Raw genomic sequence first — 21564 nt, 5'->3', positions numbered from 1 at the left:
TTATTATTATTTTTTATTTATATAGCACCAACATCTTCCGTAGCACTGTACATAGTAGAAAACAAATATTGGGGGACATATACAGTATACGTGAGAGTTCAAGACACTGTACAGCCATGACATCCAGTAATACAAGTGCAAATACATACATAGTTAATGTGTGGCTTGAGATATTACTAAAATTGGTACACATTCATATGTTAGATTACAGCAAAATAAGGAACAATAGGAGGAGGCCCCTATCTGTGCGAGCTTACAATCTATGGTTATGTCTTTATTAATTATTAAACATCATTGTCAATCTTTCAATCTTTGTTAGTTGTTATAGTGCAGCCTGAGTCTTTCTCAGGGCCTTCAATGTGGTCCTAGTCTCTTTTACCAGTTACAGTGTGGTACCAATTTCTATCAGCAGTTATAATGTGGTCACTCTCTGTGCCAGTGGTTACAGTGCAGCTCAAGTACTGGTGTCCCTGTCAGTAGTTATAGATCAGTCCCAGCCTCTTTCAGTAGTTACAATGAAGTCCCAGTCTCTATCACTGGTTACAGAACCACTCCAGTTTCTGTCAGTAGCTAGAGTGTGGTCCGCCTGTGTAAGTCATTACAGTGCAGCCCAAGTCTCTGTCAATGGTTACAGTGCAATGCCAGTCTCTATTACTGTTTACAGTGCAGCCCATCTCTCAGTCCCTGGTTGTAGTACAGTAAGTCTGTAGCAGTGGTTGCAGTGCCGTTACAGTCCCTGCCTCTGTCCATGGGGGAGTTTGACCCAAATGTTTCATAATGGTTACAGTACAGACCCAACCTCTGTCAGTGTATACAGTGTAGTGCTAGTCTCTGTTAGTGGTTACAGTTTGGGCCATTCTCTGTCACTCATAGGGCTTGATTCACTAAACCGTGATATGACAAATAGCACACCTTATCAAAGCTATCACACCTTATCAAAGATAGCACATCTTATCAAAGTTAACATGCCTTATCAGAGTAGATTAGCGAGCGATACGAACCCGCAGGGGCTCAGGGCAGGACAAGTGCCATTGCCAATTGGCAGGCATAAGTTCTTAGCATTCGCTATGCTACTCTGGTAAGGCATGTTAACTTAGATAAGGTGTGCTATCTTTGATAAGATGTGATATCTTTGATAAGGTGTGATATTTTAGTTATCACGGTTTAGTGAATCAAGCCCATAGTGTGTTCCTAATCTCTATAATTGGTTATGGTACAATTCCAGTCTTTGCCAGTGACTTTACTGTAATCATAGTATCCATTGGTGCTTACAGTGCAGTCCTAGGGTGGAAATGCATGCAAAGCGGGGGACACACTGCAGGAGGCACTGCAAAATGGGACACATGCTGCTAGGGGCCCTACTAAAATGAGGACAAGCTGTGAAAAGACCTTGAAAGGTAGAAGACCATCCATTGTGTGCCGCATCTTGTGCCTCCTCCTCCCTTTTATAAGAATATAGCCTCTAGGCTAGGGATGCATCTGTACAGCACTTTTTAGGCCCCAGTCGCCAGAGGGATTGACTTCTGATCCATGGGGGAAATAGTACATATGCATGGATTAATCTTTTGTAACTCTAGCCTTCCCAGACTTTCTTAATCCAAAGACTAGTAATAGCTATTGGGATTGTGAGGGGCTCAAATTACTGTGAAAACAGGATATGGTATGAAAATATAGGAGCAGTAGAACTCCAACACTCAACGAGAAATGTACAATAGGTGTCCTGTGAGCGAATCATTTGTTCCCATGATGCTCAGCAAAAGTCCAGCAACCACTGAATACAAATCCCACCACAGGCAGATATAAAGAGGGTGGAGAGAGGGGTCACTCCATCTTGTGTTGTATGTGTGATAGCAGCTAGAGAGACAGATGGGTAGAGAAGTGAATGCTTCAGGGAGATATAGTTTATAGTTAGGTCTGTTTTACTGACTCAAAACTGTGATTTACAGTATATAGGGTGTGCTGTACAGATGTTGTTATAGACTGCATTCCTCCATTGCTGTTGTGCTAAGTAACTTAAAGGAACGCTTTTAATACCCAAGTGTTCTAAAATGACAATGTACAAATAATGTCTAAGTAGCTGTGTAAACATTTTCCTACTTTTCATGTTAAATATCAGAGGCAAAAGCTTTAATTTATTGAGGGTAGGATTTAGCTATATTGGGACAAATCAATTGAAGAAGGGGTGTCTGCTTCAATGCACAGCCAGAGTTGCATATCAGACTACAGAGTATTTTTCTCTGAAAGCAAACACAGTATGAAAAGCTGTGACAATTACAAATGTTCATAACAAGTTTCCTCTGCTCTCTTCAGACACTTTAGTCAGAAACACAGGACACAGAAGCTGCAGCTGTTGGGCGCTTTCTCTCTCACACACACAGATTTACACAGAAGGTTAACTGATCAAGTGTGAGGGGAATTTCCCCTCCCCTCATGGTTCATTCTGCCGTCAGTTTTGGCGTCAGTAAAGTTTGAAAGTATTTTGATAACAGTAAACAAAGAGGTTAGTGTAAATCGATAGTTTTCCTTTAAGGTAGAAGTGTGTGTACAAATTGGTTAGCCACTTTCCTACTGCAGGGTCAGTGTGTCCCTTAAAGTGAACCTTAAGTCATCTAAAAAAAATGAGCTTTACTCACCTGGGGCTTCCCTCAGCCCCCCGTAACTGATCGGTGCCCTCGCCGTGTCCCTCCGATCCTCCTGTCCCTGCCGGCGGCTACTTCCGGTTTCGCCGGCCCTGGCCGTCAGGCTGGGATCGCAAGTGATTCTTTGCATTCCCAGCCACAATATCTCCCCCTATGCTGCTATTGCGGCCTTCCTTGCCGTAATAGCAGTATAGGAGGGCGATATTGTGGCTGGGAACACGAAGAATCACTCGCGTTCCCAGCCTGTCGGCTCCTGACGGCGAAACCGGAAGTGGCTGCCGGCGGGGACAGGAGGATCGGAGGGACGAGGCGAGTGCACCGATCAGCTACAAGGAGCTGAGGGAAGCCCCAGGTGAGTAAAACTCATTTTTTTAGATGACTTAAGTGCCTCTTTAACTAGCTATATTGTACTACCAACACAGAGAACTGTCATTCCTAGGAGTTATTGCATACTGCTTTAGTACGTATTTACTGAAGGTACCCATTAGCAATACAATTTAGCAAACTATCAACCTTTGGATCAAATCAGATAGTGTTAGATGTTGTTAATAAACAACAGATGATGAATGTATTAATAATTTCCTTCTGATCACAAATGTAATTATTATTTCATTGATTGATAAATTCACGCTACTGCTTTGGTGAAAACGAGGAAATTCTCGCAAGACTGCCGGAGACATTCTTGCTCATCTCTAGACACAATGTGAGAATGGATTTTAAATTTAACATAGGATAGGACCCATTAACATGTTCATTGGTCCATTGTGATTAACCAACTTCCTGTGATACCCCGTATAAAAATGACATTTATGTAAGAACCTTACTTTTTCAAATAACAACATTACATTTCCCACAATTATATCTTACCATATAATTTGTCTTCAAAATCCAACAGCACATTTTTGTTTGTCTCTCCTAGGTAAAATATGGAGAATAACAATGAGGCTCCAGAATCTAAACCTGAGAAACAAATGGCGCCATCTGAAAATGTGACAGCTAGTCAAAATGGCCTATCATCAGATAAGGAGCCAACAATAGTCCTCAGCCCCACAGAGAAGGTTCCCTCTGCAGCAGCTGACCATGAAATTTCTGATGATCTGGACAAGCAGCTGGAAGACATTATCCAGACCTATGCCTCCTCTGATAGCACCATCCCAGGAGCACCGGTCACAGAAGAACAAGTCAATGATGATGGTGAAACTGATGATGCACAAATTAATGAAACAAAAGAGCCCACATCTTTATTGGATGTCTCTATGTCAAGAGACTTAGCAGCCAGCAAAGAGCAAAACCCTGAGAAGAAATTTCTCAAAGGACTGGGTATGTTCATCTGATTGTTGTGTGCCATGTGTTTGTTGTGTGCCATATGTTTGTTGTGTGCCACGTGTTTATTGTCTAAGATATGAATTTAAAGCACACCTGAACTGAGAGGGATATGAAAGCGAATATACAGTATTTATTCTCTTTTAAATAATGCAAATTACCTGGCTGTCCTGTTGAGCCTCTTCCACTTTATACTTTCATCCATAGACTCTAAACAACAATGCCTATCAGGTGTTTCTGACTGAAGTCTGATTGAATAAGCCAAAGAGTTCAGCAGTACTGCCAGGCACCTGGTATTGTTTAAAAGGAAATAAATGTGGCAGCTAGAGATGGGCCGAACGGTTCGCCGGCGAACGGTTCCACGCGAACTTCAGTGGTTCGCGTTCGTGTCCCGCTGGCGAACCTTTGCGGAAGTTCGGTTCGCCCCATAATGCACCTTGAGGGTCAACTTTGACCCTCTACATCACAGTCAGCAGGCCCAGTGTAGCCATATAGGCTACACTAGCCCCTGGAGCCCCACCCCCCCTTATATAAGGCAGGCAGCGGCGGCCATTACGGTCACTCGTGTGCTGCCTGCGTTAGTGAGAGTAGGGCGAGCTGCTGCAGACTGTCTCTCAGGGAAAGATTAGTTAGGCTTAACTTGTTCCTGGCTGGCTGCATACCTGTTCTGTGAACCCACCACTGCATACCTGTACTGTGAACCCACCACTGCATACCTGTTCAGTGAACCTGCCACTGCATACCTGTTCTGTGAACCCATCACTGCATACCTGTTCAGTGAACCTGCCACTGCATACCTGTGCTGTGAACCCACCACTGCATACCTGTTCTGTGAACCCACCACTGCATACCTGTGCTGTGAACCCATCACTGCATACCTGTTCAGTGAACCTGCCACTGCATACCTGTGCTGTGAACCCATCACTGCATACCTGTTCAGTGAACCTGCCACTGCATACCTGTGCTGTGAACCCACCACTGCATACCTGTTCTGTGAACCCACCACTGCATACCTGTGCTGTGAACCCACCACTGCATACCTGTTCTGTGAACCCACCACTGCATACCTGTTCTGTGAACCCACCACTGCATACCTGTTCAGTGAACCCACCACTGCATACCTGTTGTGTTCAGTGAACCCGCCACTGCATACCTGTTCTGTTCAGTGGACCCGCCACTGTATACCTGTTTAGTGAACCCGCCACTGCATACCTGTTGTGTTCAGTGAACCTGCCACTGCATTCCTGTTCTGTGAACCCGCCACTGTATACCTGTTCTGTTCAGTGAACCCGCCACTGTATACCTGTTCAGTGAACCCGCCACTGCATACCTGTTGTGTTCAGTGAACCCGCCACTGTATACCTGTACTTTTCAGTGAACCGGCCACTGCATACCTGTTCAGTGAACCCGCCACTGCATTCCTGTTGTGTTCAGTGAACCCGCCACTGCATACCTGTTGTGTTCAGTGAACCCGCCACTGCATACCTGTTGTGTTCAGTGAACCTGCCACTGTATACCTGTACTGTTCAGTGAACCCGCCACTGCATACCTGTTCTGTTCAGTGAACCTGCCACTGTATACCTGTACTGTTCAGTGAACCCGCCACTGCATACCTGTTGTGTTCAGTGAACCCACCACTGCATACCTGTTCAGTGAACCCACCACTGCATACCTGTTGTGTTCAGTGAACCCGCCACTGCATACCTGTTCTGTTCAGTGGAACCGCCACTGTATACCTGTTCAGTGAACCCACCACTGCATACCTGTTGTGTTCAGTGAACCTGCCACTGCATACCTGTTCTGTGAACCCGCCACTGTATACCTGTTCTGTTCAGTGGACCCGCCACTGTATACCTGTTCAGTGAACCCGCCACTGCATACCTGTTGTGTTCAGTGAACTTGCCACTGCATACCTGTTCTGTTCAGTGGAACCGCCACTGTATACCTGTTCAGTGAACCCACCACTGCATACCTGTTGTGTTCAGTGAACCTGCCACTGCATACCTGTTCTGTGAACCCGCCACTGTATACCTGTTCTGTTCAGTGAACCAGCCACTGTATACCTGTTCAGTGAACCCGCCACTGCATACCTGTTGTGTTCAGTGAACCCGCCACTGTATACCTGTACTGTTCAGTGAACCCGCCACTGCATACCTGTTCAGTGAACCCGCCACTGCATACCTGTTGTGTTCAGTGAACCCACCACTGCATACCTGTTCAGTGAACCCACCACTGCATACCTGTTCTGTTCAGTGAACCCGCCACTGCATACCTGTTCTGTTCAGTGGACCCGCCACTGTATACCTGTTCAGTGAACCCACCACTGCATACCTGTTGTGTTCAGTGAACCTGCCACTGCATACCTGTTCTGTGAACCCGCCACTGTATACCTGTTCTGTTCAGTGAACCCGCCACTGTATACCTGTTCAGTGAACCCGCCACTGCATACCTGTTGTGTTCAGTGAACTTGCCACTGCATACCTGTTCTGTGAACCCACCACTGTATACCTGTTCTGTTCAGTGAACCCGCCACTGTATACCTGTTCAGTGAACCCGCCACTGCATACCTGTTGTGTTCAGTGAACCCGCCACTGTATACCTGTACTGTTCAGTGAACCCGCCACTGCATACCTGTTCAGTGAACCCGCCACTGCATACCTGTTGTGTTCAGTGAACCCGCCACTGCATACCTGTTGTGTTCAGTGAACCCGCCACTGTATACCTGTACTGTTCAGTGAACCCGCCACTGCATACCTGTTCAGTGAACCCGCCACTGCATACCTGTTGTGTTCAGTGAACCCGCCACTGCATACCTGTTGTGTTCAGTGAACCCGCCACTGCATACCTGTTGTGTTCAGTGAACCCGCCACTGCATACCTGTTGTGTTCAGTGAACCCGCCACTGCATACCTGTTGTGTTCAGTGAACCCACCGCATCAGTGCGCATACCTGTGCAGTTAAGTGAACCCACCTACCTACGTGAGTGCACGCAGTGTGATATACCACTCCGTGCATACCCGATATGGACAAAACAGGTAGAGGAAGAGGTAGTGCCAGAGCCAGAGGAAGGCCATCCGGCAGGTCTGCGCGAGGTCGTGTAAATGTAATTTCGTGTGGACCTGGCCCACAGTATAGTGCTTGGAAGAAGGCACGTCCCATCACCTCCCAAGATTGTCAGGACGTGGTTGAGTATTTAGCGACACAGAACACCTCATCTTGCTCAGCCATCAGCGCTACTACTAGCACCACTTCCGCTGCATTTGACACTTCACAAGAATTATTTAGTGGTGAAATCACTGATGCACAGCCATTGTTGTTACAGCCAGATGATTTTTCACCAGCTCATATGTCTGCGTTACGCGGCAACACTATGGATGTAACGTGTAAGGAGGATGAAGGACCTACTGATGGTGCATGTTTGGATTTTTCTGAGGCAAGCGAAGCTGGGCAGGATGATTACGATGCTGACGATGATAGGGATCCTCTGTATGTTCCCAATAGAGGAGATGAAGAGGGGGACAGTTCAGAGGGGGAGTCAGAGAGTAGTAGGAGGAGAGAAGTTGCTGAAAGAAGCTGGGGCAGCTCTTCGTCAGAAACAGCTGGTGGCAGAGTCCGGCACCATGTATTGCCACCTATGTACAGCCAGCCAACTTGCCCTTCAGCATCAGCTGCTGAGGTCCCCATAGTGCCCACATCCCAGGGTGGCTCAGCGGTGTGGAAATTTTTTAATGTGTGTGCCTCAGATCGGACCAAAGCCATCTGTTCGCTCTGCCAACAAAAATTGAGCCGTGGAAAGGCCAACACTCACGTAGGGACAAGTGCCTTACGAAGGCACCTGGAGAAAAGGCACAAACAGCAATGGGATGGCCACCTGAGCAAAAGCAGCAGCAGCACACAAAAGAAAAGTCACCCTCCTTCTCCTCTTCCTCCTTCAGGTGCATCATCTGCTTCTGCCGCTTTCTCCCTTGCACCTTCACAGGCACCCTCCTCCACTCCGCCTCTGCCCTTGAGCGGTTCCTGCTCCTCTGCCCACAGCAGCAGTCAGGTGTCCGTGAAGGAAATGTTTGAGCGGAAGAAGCCAATTTCGGCCAGTCACCCCCTTGCCCGGCGTCTGACAGCTGGCGTGGCGGAACTGTTAGCTCGGCAGCTGTTACCATACCAGCTGGTGGACTCTGAGGCCTTCCATAAATTTGTAGCCATCGGAACACCGCAGTGGAAGATGCCAGGCCGCACTTATTTTTCGAGAAAGGCCATACCCCAACTGCACCGTGAAGTTGAGAGGCAAGTGGTGTCATCTCTTGCGAAGAGCGTTGGGTCAAGGGTACACCTGACCACGGATGCCTGGTCTGCCAAGCACGGGCAGGGCCGCTACATTATGTACACAGCCCATTGGGTGAACCTGGTGGTGAACGATGGCAAGCAGGGCGCAGCGGACCAAATTGTGACACCTCCACGGCTTGCAGGCAGGCCTCCTGCCACCTCCTCTCCTCCTGCTACATGCTCTTCGCTGTCCTCCTCCTCCTTGGCTGAGTGGCAGTTCTCCTCTCCAGCTACACAGCCCCAGCTCCGCAGGGCCTATGCTGCATGCCAGGTACGACGCTGTCACGCCATCTTAGACATGTCTTGTCTCAAAGCGGAGAGTCACACTGGAGCAGCTCTCCTGGCTGCTCTTAAGAAACAGGTGGATGAGTGGCTGACCCCGCACCACCTGGAGATAGGCAACGTGGTGTGCGACAACGGCAGCAATCTGCTTGCCGCTTTGCATATGGGGAAGCTGACACACATACCCTGCATGGCACATGTCATGAATCTAGTTGTTCAAAGATTTGTGGCAAAGTACCCTGGCTTAGCGGATGTCCTGAAGCAGGCCAGGAAGTTCTGTGGGCATTTGAGGCGGTCTTACAAAGCCATGGCACGATTTGCAGAAATTCAGCGGAAAAACAACATGCCGGTGAGACGCCTCATTTGCGATAGCCCGACTCGCTGGAATTCGACCCTGCTCATGTTCTCCCGCCTGCTAGAACAGAAGAAAGCCGTCACCCACTACCTCTACAACTACAGTAGAATGAAACAGTCTGGGAAGATGGGGATGTTCTGGCCCGACAACTGGACACTGATGAAAAATGCATGCAGGCTCATGCGGCCGTTTGAGGAGGTGACCAACCTGGTGAGCCGCAGTGAGGGCACCATCAGCGACTTAATTCCCTACGCTTACTTCTTGGAGCGTGCTGTGCGTAGAGTGGCGGATGAAGCTGTGAATGAGCGTGACCAGGAACCGTTACGGGAGGAACAGGCATGGGACCAATTTTCATCAGACCCAGCTGTTTCCTCAACACCTGCGGCAGCACAGAGGGGGGAGGAGGAGGAAGAAGTGAAGTCGTGTGCAGAAGACGAGTCAGACTCAGAGGATGATGAGCAAGGTGTTTCTTTGGGGGAGGAGGAGGAGGAGGGGACGGCGGCAGGAGAACACCCGCAGCAGGCGTCGCAGGGGGCTTGTGCTGCTCAACCTTCCCGTGGTATTGTTCGCGGCTGGGGGGAGGAGGTTGACTTACGTGACGTCACTGAGGAAGAGCAAGAGGAGATGGAGGGTAATGGATCCGACTTTGTGCAGATGTCGTCTTTTATGCTGTCCTGCCTGTTGAGGGACCCCCGTATAAAAAACCTCAAGGGGAATGAGCTGTACTGGGTGGCCACACTACTAGACCCTCGGTACAGGCACAAAGTGGCGGACCTGTTACCAACTCACCGGAAGGTGGAAAGGATGCAGCACATGCAGAACCAGCTGTCAACTATGCTTTACAATGCCTTTAAGGGTGATGTGACAGCACAACGCCAGCAAGGTACCGCTGCCACTAATCCTCCTTCCGTGTCCACGCAGTCAAAGACAGGACGCTCCAGCGATCTCATGGTGATGTCGGACATGCGGACGTTCTTTAGTCCAACGCCTCGCCGTAGCCCTTCCGGATCCACCCTCCACCAACGCCTGGAACGGCAGGTAGCCGACTACCTGGCCTTAAGTGTGGATGTAGACACTGCTGTGAACAGCGATGAGGAACCCTTGACCTTGAACTACTGGGTGCGCAGGCTTGACCTGTGGCCAGAGCTGTCCCAATTTGCCATCCAACTTCTCTCCTGCCCTGCCGCAAGCGTCCTGTCAGAAAGGACCTTCAGCGCAGCTGGAGGCATTGTCACAGAGAAGAGAAGTCGCCTAAATCACAAAAGTGTTAAGTACCTCACCTTTATCAAAATGAATGAGGCATGGATCCCGGAGGGCTGCTGCCCGCCCCAAGACTAAGTCAGTCCCCGCACACACAGCATCTCTGCCTGCACGCCGTGTGACTGGCTGCCTGGGCTGCCCCAAGAAGACTAAGTCGCTCCCAGTCCCTCCACACAGCATGTCTGCCTGCAGGCCGCTTGACTACCTTCTCCGCCACCACCAACAGGGTCCGGGACTCCAGGCGGATTGCTGAATTTTTTAGGCCGCTGCTAGCAGCGGCCGCTGTAATAATTTTTCTGGTGCGTGTACATGACTGCCTAATTTTTCTGGCTGCACTGCGGGCAGCTGCAACAACAAAAGAAAAGGCATGTACATGCGCCCATTCCCCTTCGTGATCATTACCTTGCCGTGGTGAAGGGGCTTGCGTATCACAATGAAGCAATGACCGGCGCCTCGATGAGTGTCTCGGGGGGCACACAAAAGATAATAAGGTCGTTGCTTCATTGTGGTCAGACCAAATTTGATCAGCTGGACAGTCACTGTTCTGTCATTCAGCTACATCAGCTAGGCGACCATATGGGCTGTAAAGCCACCAAAACCTGCACTCTCGCCATGGTGCGCACCAGTCCAGCACGGCCATCACTACACAAACAGCTGTTTGCGGTGCGTTACACGGTGAGTTTGGTGTGTCAGTGTGAAGCAGTACCTTAATTACACTACCTGATTGATGTATACACATGCAAGATGTTTTAAAGCACTTTAGGCCTGTCATTTAGCATTCAATGTGATTTCTGCCCTTAAAACGCTGCTTTGCGTCAAATCCAGATTTTTCCCCGGGACTTTTGGCATGTATGCCACTCCGCCATGCCCCCCTCCAGGTGTTAGACCCCTTGAAACATCTTTTCCATCAGTTTTGTGGCCAGCATAATTTTTTTTTTTTTCAAAGTTCGCATCCCCATTGAAGTGTATTGCGGTTCGCGAACTTTAACGCGAACCGAACTTTACGTGAAAGTTCGCGAACCCGGTTTGCGAACCTAAAATCGGAGGTTCGGCCCATCTCTAGTGGCAGCCTGCAAATACCTCTCAGTTCAGGTGTACTTTAAATATATTTTGCTTTGGCTTTACAGGGGTAGAATGTACAGTTCATATATTTTCCTATTATTGACTTTACTGTGTACTTTTTGGGATACATGTCCCCTGTATATTTTACTTTCTATGTGAGGATATTCCTCCAATTCACTGTTTCAGTTGAGCATATCTTACATATAATGCTTTCTTATGTATGCTTTCCTTTTGTTTTCAATAAAAAGATGATTGATTAAAAATATATTTTGCTCATCTTTTCATAAAAATGGGCCAGTTTGTAAAATCAATGAAAAATAGTACCTGTGAAGGGATCTCCTCCAGGCCAATTGTAGCTCACCAATAGTTTGTTTATATTAATAATAGGTCAAGAGGATCCCATCTCAAGCCTCATATTAAAGGATACCTGAAGTGACATGTGACATGATGAGATAGACATGAGTAGATACAGTGCCTAGCACACAAATAACTATGCTGTGTTCCTTTTTTTCTTTCTCTGCATGAACGAGCTAAATATCAGGTATATAAGTCGCTGACTCAGTCCTGACTCAGACAGGAAGTGACTACAGTGTGACCCTCACTGATAAGAAATTCCCCTTTTTATCTCTTTCTTGCTCTCAGAAGCCATTTTCTGCTAGGAAAGTGTTTTATAGTTGGAATTTCTTATCAGTGAGGGTCACACTGTAGTCACTTTCTGTCTGAGTCAGGACTGAGTCAGCCACTTGCATACTTGATATTTAACTCTTTCAGGCAGAGAAAGAAAAAAAAAGGAACACAGCATAGTTATGTGTGTGCTAGGCACTGTACATACACATGTCTATCTCATCATGTCACATGTCACTTCGGGTATCCTTTAAAGAGAAACTCCGACCAAGAATTGAACTTTATCCCAATCAGTAGCTGATACCCACTTTTACATGAAAAATATAATGATTTTCACAAACAGACCATCAGGGGGCGCTGTATGACTGATTTTGTGCTGAAACCCCTCCCACAAGAGGCTCTGGTACCGTACGGTACTCTGGGCAAACTGCCACAATGTAACAATGACACACACAGGAAATGGCTGTTTATAGCTGTCTGTTAAAGCCAGAACAGCTACATAATCTGCCCACAGTAACAATGTCACCATGTAATACATGTCAGAATGTGAATCTGGGAGAGGAAAGATTTTACAATGAGCAAACTCTGACTAAATCATGTATACATAATTATTGTAAAAATTAAGCACCTTTTTATATTAAATTATTTTCACTGGAGTTCCTCTTTAAGTTTACCTGTGTTGATGATGATTATAGTGTGAATATTATGACATATTTGTATAGCTTTTCTGCAGAACACCAAACAAGTCACTATGGGATAGTGAGGCTCTCAATCTAATGTCCTTACCACTTTCTAGTAATTCTCTCTTATAGGACCACTCGCAAAAATCTTAAAATTTAAAACATATGTAAACATATACAGATAAGAAGTACATTTCTTCCAGAGTAAAATGACCCATAAATTACTTTTCTACTATGTTGCTGTCACTTTCAGTAAGTAGTAGAAATCTGACATTACCGACAGGTTTTGGACAAGCCCATCTCCTCATGAGGGGTTCTCGGGGCTTTCTTTATTTTCACATGCACTTAGTGAATGGCAGTTTCTCCGTCCAACTGCCAACAAAAGTGTGCAGTGAGCAGGGAGGCTGGCCAGTATCTTTGTGTAAATATTTTTCAGGGAGTGTCCTTATAAAGAATAAAGGCCATGCTGAGGTTCCCCTATAGAGAGATAAACTTGCCCAAAATCTGTCGGTAATGTCAGATTTCTCCTACCTACTGTAAGTGACGGCATCGTAGGAGAAAAGTAATTTATGGCTCATTTTACTCTGGAAGAAACATACTTCTTATTTGTATGCGTTTACAAATACTGTATCTTAAATTTTAAGGTTTTCGCGACAGGGGTTCTTTAAAGAGTAAGGAGCCAGTTGACCTATGTTTTTGGGGATGTTGGAGGAAACCACAGTACCCAGACTAAAGCCTATATGATTTTTAGCAGAGACGACCAGCTCTGCCGAGAATCTAGTGCATGTACAATGGCCCCCAACCTCCCTGGGTCGTCCAGCAATCAGCCTGGTGCACCAACTTGGCCAATCACTGGCGGAGGGCATGGTTTTCCCCACTCACTCCACCCACTCTGAGTGCTACTGCTTCATTGTGTGCTGCTTCATTAGTCCCCTCCACGCAAAGCAACAGAACATGTTGCTAGCCTGAAGGATTGTGACCCATCTGTACAGCCTTGGACCCACACTGTTTCTTGAGGGATCAAGTGACAATGTCACTACGGTCAACACTCCTTATACATGAGGAAAAGTAGGCACAATTATGCACTCCTGTTGATGGAATGCCTTTTTTGAGGGTGCTATTAACTGAAGAGTGCTTGACACCACTACAGTACAATCATCAAGGTAAGTATCAGCAAGCAACCTTTGCCTCCATATTTTCAACTGATTGGAGGCATTCTTTAATTATTGTGGGTTAGTAAGGAATTGAATGGCTGCTCTACTATTTCCATGCAGGGGGTGCCGTTCCCACTCAGTACTGTATGAACCGGCTGGTGATTACCCTGGACTACTCAGCCAGTGCTTGTAATAACAAGATTTATTTTCTGGCAAACAGGAAATATAACGCAAGAATCAAAACATAGTTCCAGTCCTTGTTTCATTGATCCTCGAATTTACATGCTGAGGGCGTAATTTTCTAAAATGTTACATTTCCAGACCATCTCCATTTGAGAACAATACTTAGTGTACTGTCCAATTAATATAAGCAGGCAATCATTACTATGATTAGACTTGTGTTTAATTCAAATTCAAATCTGGGTAAACCACAAAGAATAACATTTCTAAATGGTAATCTTTATTTAATACCAGCGTATCTGAAGCAGTTGTTATTATCTAAACGCGAATATCCACAGACATGCCCATTCCCTCCATGCGCAGCCATTCCATTTTATACAATTATTTTATTGTAGATGTATTCAGAATGTGTCATCTAAATTAAAGAGCTGAACCTCTTAATATCAAAATCAGAAATATGGAGTTAATATATGCAATTTTTTTCTTGAAATCTTTTTTTATGCCTGATAATCTTCACCCATTATGAAGTCTTGAGTTATAAACATTTCCAACACACATTCAGCAGATGTGAGCCTTTCTGTGTCTGCTCATTAGACTTGCAGATGAGTCCATTGATTACCCAAATTCATGGTTTCTGTGGGTATGGTAATAAGGCACTTTTTCTTCTTTTCTTCTGTGAAGCTAAATAGTTAGAGCACTGTATTCTTCGATATGTGGCAGTAAGTGGAATAATTGATGTAATTCATGCAAGACTGATGCACAGCAGAATTGTATGTCTTACTAAATGGGTATGTTCAACGATATACATTGATAATTGATGTATTCAAATAGAAAATATAAAGATAAGTTTATATGCAAAATAGAAACCTGAATCTTTAATAAATATATCTATGTAGCCGACTTGGAAATCTATATCGTTCACAAACCCACACTATCCAGTTCCTTTGCTTCATGCAGAGTGTGTGTGATATCTCATACTATAGAGGTTTTTGTTAGGATTTAATAATGCAGGATTATTTTGTGTTCACTCCAAGTACCAAGCTAGGTTTGGGGGAATTTAACCCTTGCTTTACATTCTAATTGAAAGGTATAGCTTTGTTAGTCTGCTGTTACACTGTATAGAGAGGACTTGATGGCAAAATAAAGGCGTACGCTGATAAAGGGCTCTGTGATCATTTGTGCACCATTGGAAACCACTATAAGAATAACTGCAACATTACCTATACTACTATTATTGGGCGATGGATAATTCTGATAGTAGAATATCAATTATACCCTCCCTCTAATCTATCCCCCTACTGCAATCTCTGCCCCTAAATACTCCCTCCACTGCAATCTCAACCACTAAACACTCCCTCGATATCTGCGCTGCCTGTAGCTGCAATTTATCATTTGCCACCGGCACCAAAAGTATACAGTGACTGCCACTGTAGCTGCAATTAACATTGGGATATATGCGGCACATGTTTAACCGCCCAGTGACTGGCCACCAATTTACCTGTTTCCAAATCAAGGCGCTTTTGTAACCCAAATCCAAATGAGCATATTGATATACAGCATGTGATGATAACCATTACTAATCTTATTTACAGTAGCAGTAGAGTATTGTACCATGTTAGCCCCTCCAGACACATCGACAGCCACCCAATCTAAAACAGATGATTGTCCGGAGTTCTTTGAATAGGCCACAACAGAACTGAACATCGCCCTGCTGACAAAAAAGGTGTAAAACCTGCAGATACATCTACTCCACTACAAAGCTGTAGATCTAATATTGAACAAAGATGCCAATTTCTTACATTGGCATGAGGTTGATGATGATATTTAATGTCATAGTTCTTTTTCAGCCTAGACAAACTGCATCCATTCTACTTGTAGCTATTGCTTGAACCCTGACTTTACAATGCCTCTATGCCAGGCAAAGTCTCGGTTATGTGAGGATTGAGTATACAATGGGTCTTATCTGTTTGACATAAATCAGTTAACATCCACTCAAGACCCTATTTGGACGTTTTGTTTCAAATAAGGCATCTTAATGGCATGTATTTATGTTTCCAAAAAAACCTACTTGCAGTACAGGAATTGCAAAGTCGTGTTAAAGTAGTTTAACCACTTCCCGACCGCCCACTACACAGGGGCGGCGGGGAAGTGGAGCCCTGCAGGACGGCCTCACCCACAGAGGCGGCGGTCCATTTAAGGGCATGGGCGGAGCGATCGCGTCATCCGTGACGCGATCCTCCGCCGGCGCCTGTCACCGCTCGCTCGCCGCAACATCCCGCCGGCTATACGGAAGCGCCGGCGGGATGTTAACCCCGCGATCGCCGCATACAAAGTGTATAATACACTTTGTAATGTTTACAAAGTGTATTATACAGGCTGCCTCCTGCCCTGGTGGTCCCAGTGTCCGAGGGACCACCAGGGCAGGCTGCAGCCACCCTAGTCTGCACCAAGCACACTGATTTTCTCCCCCCCCCGCCCCAGATCGCCCACAGCACCCATCAGACCCCCCCCCTGCCCACCCCCCAGACCCCTGTTTGCACCCAATCACCCCCCTAATCACCCATCAATCACTCCCTGTCACTATCTGTCAACGCTATTTTTTTTTTTATCCCCCCCCCTGCTCCCTGCCCCCTCCTGATCACCCCCCACCCCTCAGATTCTCCCCAGACCCCCCCCCCCAGACCACCCCCCCCTGTTTACTGTATGCATCTATCCCCCTGATCACCTGTCAATCACCTGTCAATCACCCGTCAATCACCCATCAATCACCCGTCAATCACCCCCTGTCACTGCCACCCATCAATCAGCCCCTAACCTGCCCCTTGCGGGCAATCTGATCACCCACCCACACCAATAGATCGCCCACAGATCCGACATCAGATCACCTCCCAAATCCATTGTTTACATCTATTCTCTCCTCTAAACACCCACTAATTACCCATCAATCACCCATCAATCACCCCCTATCACCACTTGTCACTTTTACCTATCAGATCAGACCCTAATCTGCCCCTTGCGGGCACCCAATCACCCGCCCACACGCTCAGATTGCCCTCTGACCCCCCCTTATCAATTCACCAGTGCATTAATTACATCTGTTCTTCCCTGTAATAACCCACTGATCACCTGTCAATCACCTGCCAATCACCTATCACCCATCAATCACCCCCTGTCACTGCCACCCATCAATCAGCCCCTAACCTGCCCCTTGCGGGCAATCTGATCACCCACCCACACCATTAGATCGCCCGCAAACCCGCCGTCAGATTACCTCCCAAATGTATCGTTTACATCTGTTATCTTCTCTAAACACCCACTAATTACCCATCAATCACCCCCTATCACCACCTGTCACTGTTACCTATCAGATCAGACCCTAATCTGCCCCTTGCGGGCACCCAATCACCCGCCCACACGCTCAGATTGCCCTCTGACCCCCCCTTATCAATTCACCAGTGCATTAATTACATCTGTTCTTCCCTGTAATAACCCACTGATCACCTGTCAATCACCTGCCAATCACCTATCACCCATCAATCACCCCCTGTCACTGCCACCCATCAATCAGCCCCTAACCTGCCCCTTGCGGGCAATCTGATCACCCACCCACACCATTAGATCGCCCGCAAACCCGCCGTCAGATTACCTCCCAAATGTATCGTTTACATCTGTTATCTTCTCTAAACACCCACTAATTACCCATCAATCACCCCCTATCACCACCTGTCACTGTTACCTATCAGATCAGACCCTAATCTGCCCCTTGCGGGCACCCAATCACCCGCCCACACGCTCAGATTGCCCTCAGACCCCCCCCCCCCCCTTATCAATTCGCCAGTGCATTAATTACATCTGTCCTTCCCTGTAATAACCCACTGATCACCTGTCAATCACCTGCCAATCACCTATCACCCATCAATCACCCCCTGTCACTGCCACCCAACAATCAGCCCCTAACCTGCCCCTTGCGGGCAATCTGATCACCCACCCACACCAATAGATCGCCCGCAGATCCGACATCAGATCACCACCCAAGCGCAGTGTTTCCATCTATTCTCTCCTCTAAACACCCACTAATTACCCATCAATCACCCATCAATCACTCCCTATCACCACCTGTCACTGTTACCTATCAGATCAGACCCTAATCTGCCCCTTGCGGGCACCCAATCGACCGCCTACACGCTCAGATTGCCCTCAGACCCCCCCCTTATCAATTCGCCAGTGCAATATTTACATCTGTTCTCCCCTGTAATAACCCACTGATTACCTGTCAATCACCTATCAATCACCCATCAATCACCCCCTGTCACTGCCACCCATCAATCACCCCCTGTCACTGCCACCCATCAATCACCCGCTGTCACTGCCACCCATCAATCAGCCCCTAACCTGCCCCTTGCGGGCAAACTGATCACCCACCCACACCAATAGATCGCCCGCAGATCCGACATCAGATCACCACCCAAGCGCAGTGTTTCCATCTATTCTCTACCCTAAACACCCACTAATTACCCATCAATCACCCCCTGTCACTGCTACCTATCAGATTAGACCCCTATCTGCCCCTAGGGCACTCAATCACCCGCCCACACCCTCAGAATGCCCTCAGACCCCAGCCCTGATCACCTCGCCAGTGCATTGCTTGCATCCATTCCCCCCTCTAATCACACCTTGAGACACCCATCAATCACCTCCTGTCACCCCCTAGCACACCTACCCATCAGATCAGGCCCCAATTTGCCCCGTGTGGGCTCCTGATCACTCGGCCAAACCCTCAGACCCCCTTCCGATCACCTCCCCAGTGCATGGATTGCATCTATTTTCCCCTCTAACCACCCCCTGAGACACCCATCAATCACCTCCTGTCACCCCCCTAGCACTCCTATCCATCAGATCAGGCCCAATACAACCTGTCATCTAAAAGCCCACCCTGCTTATGACCGGTTCCACAAAATTCGCCCCCTCATAGACCACCTGTCATCAAAATTTGCAGATGCTTATACCCCTGAACAGTCATTTTGAGACATTTGGTTTCCAGACTACTCACGGTTTTGGGCCTGTAAAATGCCAGGGCGGTATAGGAACCCCACAAGTGACCCCATTTTAGAAAAAAAAGACACCCCAAGGTATTATGTTAGGTGTATGACGAGTTCATAGAAGATTTAATTTTTTGTCAAAAGTTAGCGGAAATTAATTTTTATTAGTTTTTTTTCACAAAGTGTCATTTTTTACTAACTTGTGACAAAAAATAAAATCTTCTATGAACTTGCCATACACCTAACGGAATACCTTGGGGTGTCTTCTTTCTAAAATGGGGTCACTTGTGGGGTTCCTATACTGCCCTGGCATTTTAGGGGCCCTAAACCGCGAGGAGTAGTCTAGAAAACAAATGCTTCAAAATGACCTGTGAATAGGACGTTGGGCCCCTTAGCGCACCTAGGCTGCAAAAAAGTGTCACACATGTGGTACCGCCGTACTCAGGAAAAGTAGTATAATGTGTTTTGGGGTGTATTTTTACACATACCCATGCTGGGTGGGAGAAATTTCTATGTAAATGGACAATTGTGTGTAAAAAAATCAAACAATTGTCATTTACAGAGATATTTCTCCCACTTAGCATGGGTATGTGTAAAAATACACCCCAAAACGCATTATACTACTTCTCCTGAGTACAGCGGTACCACATGTGTGGCACTTTTTTACACCCTAAGTACGCTAAGGGGCCCAAAGTCCAATGAGTACCTTTAGGATTTCACAGGTCATTTTGCGACATTTGGTTTCAAGACTACTCCTCACGGTTTAGGGCCCCTAAAATGCCAGGGCAGTATAGGAACCCCACAAATGACCCCATTCTAGAAAGAAGACACCCAAAGGTATTCCGTACGGAGTATGGTGAGTTCATAGAAGATTTTATTTTTTGTCACAAGTTAGCGGAAAATGACACTTTGTGAAAAAAAACTATTAAAATCAATTTCCGCTAACTTGTGACAAAAAAATAAAAACTTCTATGAACTCACCATACTCCTAACGGAATACCTTGGGGTGTCTTCTTTCTAAAATGGGGTCATTAGTGGGGTTCCTATACTGCCCTGGCATTTTAGGGGCCCTAAACCGTGAGGAGTAGTCTTGAAACAAAAATGACCTGTGAAATCCTAAAGGTACTCATTGGACTTTGGGCCCCTTAGCGTACTTAGGGTGTAAAAAAGTGCCACACATGTGGTACCGCCGTACTCAGGAGAAGTAGTATAATGCGTTTTGGGGTGTATTTTTACACATACCCATGCTAAGTGGGAGAAATATCTCTGTAAATGACAATTGTTTGATTTTTTTACACACAATTGTCCATTTACATAGAAATTTCTCCCACCCAGCATGGGTATGTGTAAAAATACACCCCAAAACACATTGTACTACTTCTCCCGAGTATGGCGATACCACATGTGTGGCACTTTTTTGCACCCTAAGTGCGCTAAAGGGCCCAAAGTCCAATGAGTACCTTTAGGATTTCACAGGTCATTTTGAGAAATTTCGTTTCAAGACTACTCCTCACGGTTTAGGGCCCCTAAAATGCCAGGGCAGTATAGGAACCCCACAAATGACCCCATTTTAGAAAGAAGACACCCCAAGGTATTCCGTTAGGAGTATGGTGAGTTCATAGAATATTTTATTTTTTGTCAAAAGTTAGCGGAAATTGATTTTAATTGTGTTTTTTCACAAAGTGTCATTTTCCGCTAACTTGTGACAAAAAATAAAATCTTCTATGAACTCGCCATACTACTAACGGAATACCTTGGGGTGTCTTCTTTCTAAAATGGGGTCATTTGTGGGGTTCCTATACTGCCCTGGCATTTTAGGGGCCCTAAACCGTGAGGAGTAGTCTTGAAACGAAATTTCTCAAAATGACCTGTGAAATCCTAAAGGTACTCATTGGACTTTGGGCCCTTTAGCGCAGTTAGGGTGCAAAAAAGTGCCACACATGTGGTATCGCCGTACTCAGGAGAAGTAGTATAATGTGTTTTGTGGTGTATTTTTACACATACCCATGCTGAGTGGGAGAAATATCTCTGTAAATGGACAATTGTGTGTAAAAAAAATTAACAAATTGTCATTTACAGAGATATTTCTCCCACCCAGCATGGGTATGTGTAAAAATACACCTCAAAACACATTATACTACTTCTCCTGAGTACGGCAATACCACATGTGTGGCACTTTTTTGCAGCCTAACTGCGCTAAGGGGTCCAAAGTCCAATGAGCACCTTTAGGCTTTACAGGGGTGCTTACAATTTAGCACCCCCCAAAATGTCAGGACAGTAAACACACCCCACAAATGATCCCATTTTGGAAAGTAGACCCTTCAAGGTATTCAGAGAGGGGCATGGTGAGTCCGTGGCAGATTTCATTTTTTTTTGTCGCAAGTTAGAAGAAATGGAAACTTTTTTTTTTTTTTTTTTTTCCTCACAAAGTGTCATTTTCCGCTTACTTGTGACAAAAAATAATATCTTCTATGAACTCACTATGCCTCTCAGTGAATACTTTGGGATGTCTTCTTTCCAAAATGGGGTCATTTGGGGGGTATTTATACTATCCTGGAATTCTAGCCCCTCATGAAACATGACAGGGGGTCAGAAAAGTCAGAGATGCTTGAAAATGGGAAAATTCACTTTTGGCACCATAGTTTGT

The 21564-nt window shown here is 46.3% G+C and overlaps 1 protein-coding gene across 1 annotated transcript in view; it reads left to right on the top strand.

The window, feature by feature from the left end:
• Nucleotides 1-21564, top strand: part of TXLNB (taxilin beta) — a 121949-nt gene that overhangs the window by 18930 nt on the left and 81455 nt on the right. Inside the window, exon 2 of the mRNA XM_068231685.1 lies at nt 3559-3959. Within this exon, the coding sequence (XP_068087786.1) occupies nt 3566-3959 (394 nt within the window). The 5' untranslated portion in view covers nt 3559-3565. The remainder of the gene's footprint in view (nt 1-3558; nt 3960-21564) is intronic.

The sequence above is a fragment of the Hyperolius riggenbachi genome, chromosome 4 (assembly GCF_040937935.1).
Source record: "Hyperolius riggenbachi isolate aHypRig1 chromosome 4, aHypRig1.pri, whole genome shotgun sequence".
NCBI lineage: Eukaryota > Metazoa > Chordata > Amphibia > Anura > Hyperoliidae > Hyperolius > Hyperolius riggenbachi.
The sequence above is the reverse complement of the archived record's forward strand: the minus strand, read 5'-3'. Positions and strand labels throughout refer to the sequence as shown.